This window comes from Gavialis gangeticus, unplaced genomic scaffold, assembly GCF_001723915.1.
Source record: "Gavialis gangeticus isolate Ggan-Ray unplaced genomic scaffold, GavGan_comp1, whole genome shotgun sequence".
NCBI lineage: Eukaryota > Metazoa > Chordata > Crocodylia > Gavialidae > Gavialis > Gavialis gangeticus.
The window spans coordinates 95,675,928-95,690,866 of NW_017729034.1; the positions used below are offsets into that span (position 1 = coordinate 95,675,928).

A 14,939-nucleotide genomic window follows, 5' to 3' on the forward strand; every position below is an offset into this window, starting at 1 on the left:
CCCTCCCCCCCATCCCCCAGATGAGCTGTGGCTCTGTCCAGTGCCCTGTCCCGGCTCGGCAGTACCTGCTTCAGCTCCAGCCCCACCCCGCTCCCCTCCCTGAATAGCGTGCCCCCCTAGCCTGGCGGGGCACTTGTCCCAGCCCCATTTCCTTCCAACCCCAACAGACTTACCAGCTGGAGGCACCTGTCAGCTGCCTGTTTAGTCTATGACTGAATCTCCAAATCAGCCAGATCTTTTTCCGAAGCTTTTCCTAATTGATTCGCATTCTTCGTATGCATAAGGCCCATGGGTTCACCAGGTTGCATGCCTTATGCACATGGATAGGGACAGACATTCAAAAAGCCTGAGTTTGAATTGCAGCTTAGTCTAACCTAGCTAGGCCGAATCACTTTGTAACTGCACAGATATCCCAGAAATGCAAGCACATGCCTGCAGTGGCTCAGGCTAGAGGCTGGGGGGTGCTAGAGCAGCTCTCCCTTCCCTTCCAGAGGGCTGAGCTGAGGGGGGCATGGCCAGGTCCTGGCAGGATTAGGGAGGGGTTCTCCCACCCCTCCTTGATTACAGAGCATTTATCAGCTCTGATATTAGCATTTATCACCCCATCAGAAAACAAACAGCCTCTCTCATTAGTTCAAACTGTTCTTAAAGAAGAAACAAAGGGACATTACTAGCTGAACTTTGACTAGCTCCAAAAAGGCCTAAGCCGACACTGCTGTCTGCCACAGCATGGACCGTAGCCAGCATGTGGTCTGCTAGGTAGTGCTTTATTTACATGTTAACAAATCATCTAGCTTCTCACTTAAATGATCTGTGTGGAAAAGCAGTAGTTCAGCCATTATTAAATTAGGATTCCTTGTCCTACCTTGTTTGGATGACAGTACTGCTGCTCAAACTCACCCAGGAGTTGTGGGAAGATGTACAGGTCATTCTTGGAAGAAAGAAAGGTTACTTACATGTAACCAGAGTTCTTCAAGACAGACTGTATATATTCACACTCCTTATCCATCTTCCCCTCCTCCTTCTCAGAGTCCTAACATGGCCAGAGTACCAATTCCTACTTTTCCTCAAAATGCTTAGGAGGAACAGGACCTTGTGCTAAAGTGTCCCAGTAGAAACTGGTATGAAATGTTCCCCATTAGGGCTTCATGAGCAGCGCGTGCTTGGGGTGTGAACATGCAGAATCCATTTAAAAGAATTCTAGTTACAGGTGAGTAGCCTTCATTTCTTAAGCAAGGCTGCCATTTAAGAATCTTGGCTATAATAATTAATTGCATTAAAGCAATATGACGACATGAAGCTGATTACAAACTCTAACATTGTTCCACCACTAGCTTATTACTTAGTTATATGACAATCATGGGCCAGCACTCTACTGTGCTAGGTGCTGTACAAATGTGCAAAAAAGACACTTCCATCTACTTAAGGTTGCAGCTGCCAAGACACTTGCCCTTGCTGAATATTGCAGCATTACAAGCATGCACAATAACTAGCTCTTCTTGTGGGGATTGGTGAACAAACGAATCCCATGGTTAGGTGACACTACCCAGGGAACCTCCATAAAGAATCTGGATTGATTTGATGGGGTTTTAAGCATACATGTGAAGTGCTGTGGACGTTAATTGAAAAGGGTTTTGCATTTCTGAAAATTCATCCAAGTTCAGATGCTTTAAATGATCAGCTGAAGTATTTCACTTTGCCTGCATTATTTTCCTACAATGGATAAAGAAACCAAATATAAATCTCTCTCTAAGTAAAATTGTTGTGGCAACTGAGATGAGGGGGGAGGCGATCGGAAATGGCTGCTCTTTGTAGGATTGGTAATATTAGTTTTGATTTATTGGGAAATCGGCTTTCTAGTTACTTTTAAAAATCACAGACAGCTGTCTTCAAAAAAAGACTGTTAGAGCATATGTTGCAAAGCAAACTAGTGGATTTAGAACAATCTGCCATATTTTGCCCTAGTGTTTTTATCTGTTTTGGTTGTATAATAGAACAGTAGTTTTTACAGCTATTTCAATACTGTACTCAAGGGAGACCGCCAGAAAATAGTTTTAGCACGTCAGCTGTGAGTGGAAAAAGTTCTAACCTTTAACTAACTTTTTGTGTTTCTTACACTGCCCCTCCCCATTTAGCAGTACAAAGAAAAAGAAGAAAAGGACACAGAAAAATGAAACAACAGAAAATGAGCCCATCTTAATGGGTTGTGAGACCCCTGCATCATCAATTACTACCGATGGTGTTGAAAATGAATCTAGAGCCCATGAAGGGGAATTGAAGAAGAAGAAAAAAAGAGCAGTGACAAACTCAGTCTCCAGTGGGAGGGCAAATATTGCCTTTGAGCCTGACAGTCATAAAGCATAGCCATCATTTGATTCCAAGTACTGGTGCCACATTCATAACATAGTCAGAAATGAACTTCAGTGGGATTTACATGGACATAATAATCTCACTTTGGGATTAATAAATAAATGCTTCAAAACCAGTACATCCAAATAAAAATAATAATAAAATATCCTAGGCTTCAGTCAAAGCTTGATAACACTGTAGAGCTTAATTCTTTAAAGGGTAGGGGCAGGGCAGAAGCAGCTCTGGGGCTTTCCCATGCCTGCATCATTGGTGAGGCAATGGGAGAGCCTGGTGGGGTGGGCGCAGGGAAGGGAGCAGATGCCAGAAGGAGGAACCTGCACACTGTCATTGTCCCTGGCTGAGTCAGGCTAGCTACTCCCTTCAGCGTGGAACAGGAACAGCTATGGGGCTCCCCCCAGACTGGGATCAGCCTGGGACAGAGGTGGAAAAGATTGGAGCAGATGTCAGTGGGCAAGTGGCAAGGGGGCAGGCACCAGAGTAGGGGTAAAGGATGGGGTCAGGCCTGCAGCCTCCTACCCCTGCTGCTTGAGTCCGCACCACTTGACCCCCTGCCACTTGCCTCCCAACCTTCTGCCCTGTCGCTGCCACTGCTTTCCCCACCATTTGTGCCCCTGCTGCTGCTTTCCCCACCGCAGTTATGGGGGGACAAATTTAAGATGATCCTGCAATAATTAGATTCTATACATGGAAAATTGCAACAAATTTGTAATGTTCCATGTATAGAATCAAATTCCTGGGAGGTCATCTTAAATTCAAAGATGTCTTGGATTCAGGTAAATATGGTATTTATTTGAGAAAAGATTTTGCAATTCTTGAACATGGGACTGCTCAAATAATTAAGCACTTAGCAGCTTGGACAATATTTGCAAAATGCAGCATTTTGCTGTATTAATTTTTAAAACAGTTTTATATGACATATATGAAAACCTGAGCTAAAACTTTGTAAAACTCAATTTCTACTGCACTAACAAGCAATGGAATTGCCAAATGTATTTCACTTTGAAGAGACATTTCAGAAGAAACCAAGTGGTTTGTTTTATATTTTTGCATAATATTTATTTGATTTGTATGCTTAATTACTCTGTTTTAATATAATATTACTATGTTGTGAACCTGTGTAATGACTATCAAATATCTTACATTTGCTATTAAATAAAAATACTTTCCATTGGGTTAATGCTGGTATTTTTTTTCTGCCTGGCAAAGTCCAGTTTATTTTTACTCTGCTAGGAAATTCTTTCCCCTCCCCCTCTGAAGCAATAAATAACATAAAATTAGAAAGCCCTTATTTAGTAGACAAGGCACTTGATTCCATTAAAAAAAGAAGTGAAAATAACAATGTTGGGCACTGATGTGTGAAATGCACCCAGATGCAAAGGACTTGTTGCCATATATTATAATATCATCCCTGCACATGTTTTTGAAGGCATAAGAATCTGTAAACATGTTTCTGTTAGGTAAAACCCCTCAGAAAAATAAGTCCTTATGTAGGGGCATTGAAAATTATCCACTTATGTTTAACCAATGTGTAATACATATGTGTTCATTCCTCAATAGGAATTACATGTGCATTGGAGTAATAATAGATTATTTAGTATGGATTCTGGTAAAATTATGTTATTCCTGACTAGTGAAAATGCCTAATGTTTTAGTGAGGATTCTTTTTGACATTCTGCTGAAACACAGTCTAGCTCATAGTTCAGTAAAATGTGCAGGATCAAACGTTTTACACAAGGAGAAACTTTAGCATCCTATTATGTCCTTGGTCCCATTTAAAAATAAGGGCAAAGAATGACATCAGGCTAGATGTCAGGGAGAGCTGTGTAGTAGCCAAGATTGTGGATGCTTATTCAAAAGCATTGTAAAATGTTAATTTGGTATTTTGGATGCTGCAGACAGAAATAACACTTTGGATAAACACCACAGAGAAATGGTAGTTCTAATCAAAGGCACAGCGCCTTCTTTCATGCTTGCGAACTAGGGCTCCAATTATGTTCAGTGCTCTAAAGCTGAATAGAGCTCCTTTGCCACACTTTCCAACTTGAGAGAAGAGAAACAGAAGCAGTGTCTTCCAAGGCACAGCTCCAAATAACAATTAAGCAGAGAAATCGAATAAGAGACCGAACACAAATGTTTATGGAGTTTAAAATGTACTTTTAAAAACTGCTTTATTACTATGCTTGTTATTACAGAGATGCTGTTTTTTGTTGGCACTATTCCTTTCACTCCACCTCTGTTGAGGATTAGATTCTTTTACTCCTTTGTATTCTTTCAAATTTTCTAAAACTATCTGCATTTAGTGAAATGAAAATGAGAGAAAATAAAAATCTGCCTTTAACAAAACCATTCTGAACCATTCTCTATAGTGCAATTAGAAGCTTCAGATTAAGATGATAAATAATCCTTGAAGAAGAACTATCAGAGAACAGCGTTGAGGAATTGGCATATTCCTTTGATTTAGAAATATAGGTAATAAATTCATGAATAAAACTTTTTCTTTCTTTTACTGATACTGAATTCTCACCAATGGCTAAAGTTATTTTTAGGAATTAAAATTTTATTTTGGATGCCACAAAAGAATAAATTATTTTTCTGTGAAACCAGTCTGGAGGATGCTTTGGCAGATTAAGCTTTTCACATTACGTACTATGCCATTGTGTAACATTGTGCTGTTTTTAAGTTAATGCAGTGTAACACAAAAGGTTATGAAAAAAGTTTTTGCTGTGTCTACTTGATGGGAATTTTTCAGGTGTTTACAGGAGTTAAAATTTAATCTAAAAAAATCCCATCGGGTTCATAGTACTTATTATACATATGACATTTTTTACATACCACCTTTTCCTTTTTTTAAAGGAAAGCATTACATTTCCCAAATCTTAGTGTTTTAAGACCTTGCTCATTAAGTTTCTGGCCACAAAGAGTAGAGTTATAAACACCTGCCTGTGGGGTTTCTAAAGGAAATTCACACTTAACCTTGAACAAGTGACACAAACAGTGATCGTTATTGGATCAAAGAGGGAAGAAAATCCAAGTGATACACAGGCTAGAAGCCTGATGTTTGTAACCTATCCCACCAGTAGTAGTTTGTTTTTTATATTCTATTATATATGTTTTATGGATACATACCTGACTCTGTAACGCATATATGTGATTCATCAAAGATGCAGCAAACAATATTAAAAGGAAAGCATGGCATTATTGTCCCTTGCCTTCCTCCATAATCATCAGGCAGCACTTAATTTTTGTCTCAAAATACTGTAAGGAATAGACATCATAAAACCTAAGTAATGTATTTGCAGCATCGCTTAATTCAAAAGGCAATAGGGAATGGATCACAGTCAAACAAGGGCTAATGAGAACACAGAAGAACATGACAATTGAAAGTCTCTGTTGACTAGTGAACTAAATCTGCCGGCTGGACCCAATTGTCTGATGGAGAATTGAATGTCAGGATCATTTAGGGTTAACAATGGTCCGACACAAGCGAAAGCAGACAGCTATGAAAAATAGCCGGCATGCTAGCCATTCTGCAGAGACCATGGATGCAAACTTGATAATGAGGCACTTCATTCACCACATCCTTCTGCTCTAATTACTAAGGTGAATAGGAAATACTTCATTTAAGGCGGGAACAGGCTAAAGTAAAACCAGTTGTTTGGAAAATACAAAGAGAAGTGTGTATGTGTGGGGTGCGGGGGTTAATGATCCCTTTCTAATATATATGAAATTATTTTGAACTTAAACTTCATGCTGAAGGTACTTTTGCATTAGCATGTACGCCTGTTTAAAGTTTCATCGATAAGCACAGCACTGTGGTGGAAGTTGGGTCCATCAGCAGTAGCATTCTTGTTCAAAAACGTAGATACTCAAACTGCCTCAAACTAAGCCGCTGTAATTCATGAACTGGATCCCCAACTTAACTATCTACCCGCTGAAACACTATGCAGGTCTAATGTAACACACAACTAACTTTCTACCTTTGGCTTAAAATCCAATTTAGTGCTTATCCTCACTATTCATTTGATTAAAAAAAAAAACAACAACTCTTCAATTAAAGAATAAGTGACTGTTCTAGAAAAAGTTATTTGTACAATGATATAAAAAGCTGGAGTATATTTGTAATGCATATGATATCCTCATCTTTAAAAAAAAATGCATCTGGAAGTTGGGGGGGAAAAAACCCCAAATGAAGTATTTGCTGATTATTAAAGCAATTTAGAGAAGGGAAAGTTTTAATTTAACAGCAATTCAGAGGTTTAGGATTTTTGGTTTTTTATTATTATTTTTACTTAGCATTCTGTCCAAAGACTGCCCAAAATGTTTTGGAGGAAATAATTTATGGATGTACAACTGTGCCTGCAAAAACATATTGCATCAGTTCAAAGGTTTTTATTGCTTAAAGTATAAATATATGCATTGGGAACAGAACCACTGTGCATAAGGAATAAAAATGAGAGCAGGCTGGAAAGAGGAAAATGAGCACTTTGAGAAGGAAACTGTTCTCTGGGGCAGACATGATAATGTAGCAACTAGAAGTCAGAAGGAGGAGGAACAGAAGAGAATGAAAAGGTTTGTTACAACAAAGCTTTGGTGTTTTCAGTCATGCTTTTTAACATTTAATCGCTATGAAGTTTTAATTACTTCACCCTCCTGTGGCAAATACACTGTGTTCTTCTATGCCATTTACTGTGGTCTCTCAGCCAAAACTTTAAAAACGAAGGAGGACGTTCTGCTTGGAGAACTTAGGGCTCAGGGAAAGAGGACAGTGGCAGCTTTAAGCCACTTCTGGATATTCCCCCTTCTGAACTGCTGTGGGGCCCAGAGTACACAGATAAATGCCCTGGCATCTCTGAAGCTCTGGTGTTGCAGCACTTCCTCCAATGTGCCCTGTCTCCAGTACAAGCCCCACACTAGAACTTATATGCGAGGGTCCTCAGAAAGCAGCTTTAAGGCCTCGGGCTGGATGAGTTCTTCCTTATGCTGCTCAGTCCCTTGGAACTGGGCACGAAATGCTGGAGTAGAAGTGAGGACTTCTGTTATGAGTACAGCAAAGCACCGTTCCTTTTGCCACCATTCTTGCCATTGTTCTGTCTGTTGTGTCTCCGTTACCTGCTGCCTTACACCTCAGAGCTGGCTGTGTTTCAGCTCATCTGACTCACATTGGTCCCAAGCCCTGCATGTAGCTCTGTGCTGGTGCATTCCTACGCCAAGAAAGATGTGGGGCCTCCACATGGGAATAGGGTTCCACATGGGAGGATCAGGGCTATAGTTTTTTGCTGGAGTATACATTACTTTAGGTTCGCCAGGCTACAAATATATTTTTATTTTGTTCTAGCAAACTCTCCCAAGTACATTTCGGCCAGTAATCTCCAACTGACTGATGTATGTGCACACTATTTTGTCAGGCTAAATGAGCTTTGCACGATGACTGGCTGTGGCGAACCAGTTTTACAATTCCTGTCTAAGGCTCAGATGCGAATATTGAAAAGAAACTGCAGATGCCACATTTAGCGGAAAAATGTTTCCACACCGGTAAAAAAATATCAGTAAAATCTATGCACTGAGAAGACATCAAATTCTTTTTACACTTATATCGCCTGCACAAGCAGGGAGTAAAGTAAACTAGTCTGAGGCAGCTGTAAATTTTCTGAGGATTTATCTAACCACAAATACATCGAAATGGGGAAATGGGGCTATATTAAACTGTGCAAGATGCTGCTGGAACTTAGCCATTTCTGCAACATCCTGTAATTAATTTATTATGACAGGTCTGGCAAACTGAAACACCATATACACTTGCGACAGACTGTTATGATATAGCTGTTTGAAAGCTCTGCAGTCACATAAAATGCAGGTATAGCTGAAACAATACCAGAGACAAATCTTAACATAGTTTCTCCAACAGCAGTGATCATTCCCAGACCTACATCCTCCAAACCCTAGGAATGTCACTAGAAAGCTCATTGCAGACTGGGACAAAGTTGAGATCACTCTTTGGAAGACGTTAGTGTAGATTTTGTTCCACAAGGAGTAAAAATGAGAGACCAAAAATCATCTGAAGACATATCTCCTGCGGTGTATGAGTCAAGCCTGGCACCAGGCGTACTTCAGGAGGGAGGAATTAAGAAGTGGATCTGAAACACCAGACACACAAGGCACGTCAATGCTGCCTCCATGTCAAACCTGTTTGTCTTTTTGTGAAAAATGTCCTGCATACTCCCACCAAAATGAGGCAGTGAAGCTTTCTTGAGCAACCCTGAGCATGTATACTGGCACCGCCCTTGGGTTTTCTGTCTCTGGCATGTTTGTTAGTGCACATTGCAGGCCACCCTGGCACGACGGCCATCAGGGTTCGAATTATGGAGGAGCTCGGGGGGCTGAGCTCCCCCATCAGAGACGAGAGCCCACCGTAAGATTTGTAAGATTTGAAAATCATAACCTGGGAGGATCACCAATTTTATTAGGGCATCGTGATGGGAAGCCCAATTATTTTGCAGACTCCCCCCCTCCCCAAAGTGTCATTCGAACCCTGACTGCCATACCTCCCTTCTTAGATTTGATTTGTACTGCGAAGAGTGAAAGAGCAGAGTGTACTTCATGGTGACACACGAGCATAGCACACAGGTAGACAAGCCCACAGAGTTAGCAAAACCTTCTTGAGCAGTCCATATTCTTGCCACTCCAGGTGTTGGACATGACACTCTGGATCTTTGTCCAGTAACACTGCAAGGGGACAAAAAATGTTCCATAGAGCTGGAAAATAATAGCCCAGATGTCTTAGAACTAACCATATTTTCCCTTTTTATATCTGGCATGGCAGAATCAGTCTTAGAAAGGTAATAGAAATAGGCCCTCTTACTTAATCCAACTGCTTCTCCTGAATGCTTCACATCAACTTATAATTAAAACAAAGAAATCCCTGTGCTTTTGTTTTGCCGTAGAGAATCAATCTCTTCAATCTAATCAGTAACCCACTTCTAGAGATAATGAATCACAAGGTATCAGGCTCTCGACCTGCCACTGGTTCATCTGAATACAGTCCATTTTGCCAATGTGAATGGAAAGTCCTCTTTCCCTCCTGGGCCTTAATACATTTAGTTGTCAGACTCTTTTTGGTTGTGTGTTTGTTTCTAATGGCATCACTTTGACTCCGTTTACAGGTTTAAATCCCTAAAGAAGTGGAGGGCAGAGTATGGGTGAGACTGGCAGAAGTGCCTACCAACAGCAGTTAATTATGTGAAGATAGCTACCCCATTATATGTATGTTCATATGGTAGTGATTACTCGTCATGAAGTCCTCATGTTTTTATTTCATCAGCCATTCATTTCTTTACTATGTATGCCATTAGTATTTTACCATCCCCTTTTTATAAACACTTCATAGACACAATAGCTTAGTTTTACAAAGTAAAACATTAATTTTTGCTTGTTGGGGACAACTTGCCAGAACCCACCCATAGCTTCAGTGGTTGTTCATTACATCGGGACCAACCTCATTAATATAAACACCATTTAAACTCCAGCTATAACAATAGACATAAATGTATAATGAGCTTAGAAAAAGAAACATAGTCCTTATTGTGGTTTGATATGATGTTGTAATGAGAAAGTAGCATTAAAAAGTACATACAAAACAGTACACGTACCTTTCATTATATCCAATTGGACAAATCAGTGGTGCCCAGACTTTCAGTCCTGCAGGCCAGATGAATGGTATAGTGTTGGTCCGCAAACTAGATCTAGTCTGTGGGCACAATCCAACATGTGGTCTTCATCTAGACCATGGCCTCAGTCCCCAGTCCTACAAATATCATGCCATATCATGCCTGCAGCCCCAGCCCATGCCCTAGATTGGGCCTCAGCACAGGCCCCATACCCTAGATCAGGCCCTGGCCCTACATGCCATATTGTGTACACAGTAGATTGGGCCCTGGCCCTGCATGCCAGATTGCACCCACAGCCCCAGCCCCACTTGCTAGATCAGACCCTGGCCCTGTTCACTAGATTGTGCTCTGTCCTCATGTGCTGAATTAGGCTCCGCACCAGACTGTGCCTGCAGACCTGTCCTCACCCTCAGGGCCGTGTCATCTGGCCTGCAGGACTTGGAAATTTGGCAGTGGGAGAGTAGTGGCAATGTTCTGTACCCATGGGGAGCCCTGTGGGCTGGCTGACTTAGGCGTGTGGGCTGGATTTGGCCAGCAGGCTAAAGGTTGAGCACCATTGGGCTAGATCAACTGGGGCAAATTAGCTGTTGGTAACATACCTTGATAACCAACTGCCTGGTGACAAATAAGCTATCAGCCACAGGCTTTTAGAGGTGGGGAATTTAAAAATGTGTTTTCTATTAATCTATGGAGAACAAGGACAGTACAAACACTTCTTTTATAAGTCATGTTGTTGGAGACAGCCTTCATTGGAAAAGTAGGACTGGTCAGGAGACCCAGTTCTTGTTGTTTCTGCTGAGGACTTGCTCTTGACTTATACCTCTGGGGGGTAACATTGTCACAGAGCTCCCCAGGAAAGGTTTGCCTGATTTTCTTCCTGAAGGACCCCCCGAAGCCAGCCCTGGTTTGGCTTCTAGAGGGGCAACCTCTGGCTTCAAGACTCTGGCTTCCCTATCTATCTGTAGTACCCCCAGCGCAGAGAGTGCATTCGTTCCTCAACTCCCAGGAAGGAGGGGGTTCCTTTTCTAATGGGTGTGGGGGCAGAGTGCTGACGTCCCAAGCTACACAGTAGACAGCTCCTCTTTAAATCAAAGAGTCTGTTATGTTAGTGCAATTCCCTCTTTGCTCCCTAGGACTCCTAGTTTCTCTTGTCCAACTTGCTCACAGCCTCCTTTTCTTCTCCTCTGGCACACATGCCACATGAGCAGCAAAACTGTAGCAAAACTAGAATGGTTAAGTAAATTAACCAGAGAGTAAACTCACAAGTAAAGTAACTGGGGCGTAAACTCACACCATAAAATTAAACATGGTGTTATTAGGAACCAAACAGAGAACAGACTGGGGCCTGCTGCTTGACCCAGACTATTACCTTCTCCTTATGTGAAAAGCTGGCATTTAGGTGTCCTACTATGAAACAAAAGAGGTGTTCCCACAGAGCTCTACAAAGGGTGCCACTCAAGATTGGCAAGCCAGAACTTAGCCTACTTCGCTTCCCTGGTCGAGCTGGAAACAAATCCTTTAGGGCCAAGTCCAGAAAAAGGGGCTTAGGTACCTCCAGGGTAGGAGCTGCAGTGCCTCTTATCTAGGTACTTGGACCTATGGTCAGGTCCTAACCTCCTTGTGTGGGAGGACTGTAGGTTGTCTACACCAGTGTTTCCCAACCTTTTCCAGCCCAAGGCACACTTACATTAATAAAAATTTTCCGTGGCACACCAGTTAAGGCATTCCCCATCCTCATCCCTATTGCAGCTCCTTGTAGCTTATTGCCATGGCAGAGCTCCACGGCACACCTGTTCATTTCTGACAGCACGCTTTTGTGCCGCGGCACGCGGGTTGGGAAACACTGGTCTACACTGCAACAGTGGTCCTCACAGCACCGAGGGGCTTAAACAAGCCCAGCCCTCACTAGCTGCCACTCTCCAAACTTAAAATTTAGCAGTTGCTCCAAGCTTGGTCCCAGTTGCTGTTCTCAGGCCTGCCAAAGACATTAGGGGTCAAGAGCTAGTACGGAGAAATGCACCAAGTGTCCTCACTAGCAAACTTCTGGGTGTTTGAGGGGACTGAGGAGGTAGGCAGGTTAGTTGTGTGCAGGGTGGTCAGGCCACTTAGTGCTAGGACTGGCCACTGCCAAGGAGTAGAGAAGTTGAGATCCAAACAGGCCATAGCAGGGAGCACAAAATAGGGGGAAGCCTCAACACAGCACTCAGTGTGCAGCTTTCTAGAGCGGGGCGGCAGGACATGCAGGACAGGGTGGAATAGGAAGCCTTCACTTCCCCCTGTGCCTCAGTCAGGGCTGTGCAGAGGTGCCTGTGTCCACTCAAGATCCACAGACACAACCCTCTCCTGACAGGAGGTGCCTCTGCCTTTCCTTTCAGACAACTGAACGGAGATAGCTTTTGTTACTGAGGTCGATGTATTTTATCTTAAAGAGTCATCTTTAAGATAAAAGATGACTCTGCAGCCCTGAGTCAAAGACGACTCTCATAACTCTTAAAGAGTTATCTTAAAGAGTCTTAAAAAGTCAAAAAGCTAAAACACAAAAACAGTTGCTGGAGCAGAGGTTAGGCCGGGGTCTACCCACTCACAGAAGAATGCCTGCAGCCCTGGGCTACAGTCAGGCTCCCTTTTGGCCACTCTCTCTGGTCCAGGACTCAGTAGTCCTAGCAAGTGGGGCACCTGCCCTGGCTGCTAATGTAGACGGGGCACCACAAAGGCAGCCCCCTGGGTAGCCTGTGCTGTGACAGCAGCAGCTCAGCATCCCTACCATCACTCTTCAGCACTCAGCTCCCCTTCCACTTCCGCCATCTCTCCTGCACCCCTGCCAAGTGCACTGAAATAGTTGGTTATGCCTCTGCCAGGACTCAAGTTTTTGCCTGCCCGCAGGCCCACCTTCAACGGTAGGGGTGCCTGGCGTCTATCTTATATCCTGGTGCTTACGGCACTTTTCTGGGAGATGGGAACTGTAGATTCGTGTCTTCTCAGAGTGAGGAAAGAATTGAACCTGGTCTCACACTTGGGGCCAGTGCTCTAACCACCAGGAAAGGAGGTTAGCCACACAGTCTGCCCCAGCCTGCTCTTAAAAGAAAGTAGCACAAAGCCCAAATCTCAGGGCTCCAGGAGGATGGAGGCCTCGTATCAGGCAGAGGCATGAGGCAGGCACCAAGTTCCTTATTTCTGTTATAAATGAGGTGCTTCTGCAGATATGCAGAATTAGCACTTTCTGGCATCTAGGAAAGCAGATCCAGGCTCAGGCAGTTGAGAGCAGCAGTTTCTAGGACTGTAGCTTTGGTCTTAGGTACTGAAATTCTTCCTAAGTCTCATTCTGGTGCCTCATTTTTTTCATTGGCCCTGATCCTTAGGTCAAAATTTACAAACCCGTCTGCCTAGAATGTATAGAAATAAATGGTCTTATATTTCCCAAGGTTTAGCTTAAACTACTTGCTAATGTACACAAAGCACACAGTCTTCAGGGGTCCTTGCTCTAAGCATGAGAAAATACTGTCTGTCTCCACTTCTCTATGCCTAAAATATTTATCTGTACTTTCTTCTAGCCACAAACTGATTTGATTAAGGTCTTCTGAGAGGCTGTTACCCTGCTAATACTTAGCACTGATCAGTTATTAGCACCAGAATAGAAAGTGACAATGCACGGGCTTACACGCAGAAAAATGAATAAATAAAGAAATAAAAAGTGATGGTCAGAAATGGAACCACCGCTTCCTGGGCAGAGAAAGATTGGAAGAAAGTGTTAAGGTTAAAATCCCCTGATGTGCTCACTTTAGACTAGGATCACAGCCAAAGCCTGATGCTGAGCAAGGTCTACTTTTCCTAGCAAGGATTGTGTTGGGAGAGGGAAGACCCTGCCTACCTCTTTGTGCTGAAATGAACACACTTTAAAAAATCATACATGTTATTCTGCTGCCTTCAAGGCAGTTACTACCATGGTAAGCTTTGCTCAATGAGAAGAAGAGAGAGAATGTGGTCCTGATTCTTTACCTTGTCTCATCATTCAAGCCTGTGAAAAACGAGTGATGGAGTATCCCCAAATCATTTCTGGCACTCATGCCATACAGGTGGCTATGCAAAGTGCAGGACAACGAGGAACAGGGCTGTGCATGTGTGTGTGTGTGAACAGCTTGGTAGGGTTGGTAGCATTGCTTGGCTTATTTTATCACTATCGACATATCTTTCTCTGCACATAAAAAGATGACTGAAAGGATTGAGTTTGCTGCTCCTCTCCAGTGTTACTGAAGTATCAAACTATGATGAAAAGTATTCAGCTGAAGGAAAGCATGAAACTATGCCATAGCATCCTAGAGCTGAAAATCAGGAAAACAAGTTCACAAAAATTATTCCAATGATTAAGTTGCTCCCTTTCATTAGTGTTTAAACCAACCCTTTTTGTGCTACTTTTTCATAATGTTTTCACTTAAAAACATTATTGACACTGTTATTGAAATAATTACTGACATTTATTTTGTTTACCTGAAGACACATTTTCTTACCAAAAGAGTTTTTGGCAAATAAAAAAAAATCAACAATGATTTTGAAAATGCTGATGAAAACTACTGATGAAATTGTCATGAAAAATGTTGACAATTTGATTAAGGAAAAAGAACCTTTGCATGAAAAAAATATTTTTCATAGACATTCATAGATTTCATAGACATTAGAGCTGGAAGGGACCTTGAAGATCATCAAGTCAAGCCCCCTGCCCCAGGGAAATTTTTTGTGTGAAAAATACTGACTGCTTTGACATTGTGCTGAATTCATTCTTTGTTGTAAATGAGACATATCTTGACACGCTAAGTCTTTTCATACTGTTCCATGGGACAGTATTGTCGGGTGTTTGTACTTATGCTTCGGGGGGGGGCACTTTAATTAGAGCGGCTCGCAGAGTATCTC

At 42.3% G+C, this 14,939-nt stretch overlaps 1 protein-coding gene across 1 annotated transcript in view; it reads left to right on the plus strand.

Moving 5' to 3' along the window:
• AHI1 (Abelson helper integration site 1) overlaps positions 1 to 2,754 on the plus strand; it is a 286,626-nt gene extending 283,872 nt beyond the window's left edge. The window contains exon 25 of the mRNA XM_019527221.1: positions 2,136 to 2,754. Coding sequence (XP_019382766.1) covers positions 2,136 to 2,364 — 229 coding nt within the window. The 3' untranslated portion in view covers positions 2,365 to 2,754. The remainder of the gene's footprint in view (positions 1 to 2,135) is intronic.
• The last annotated feature ends 12,185 nt before the right edge of the window (positions 2,755 to 14,939 follow it).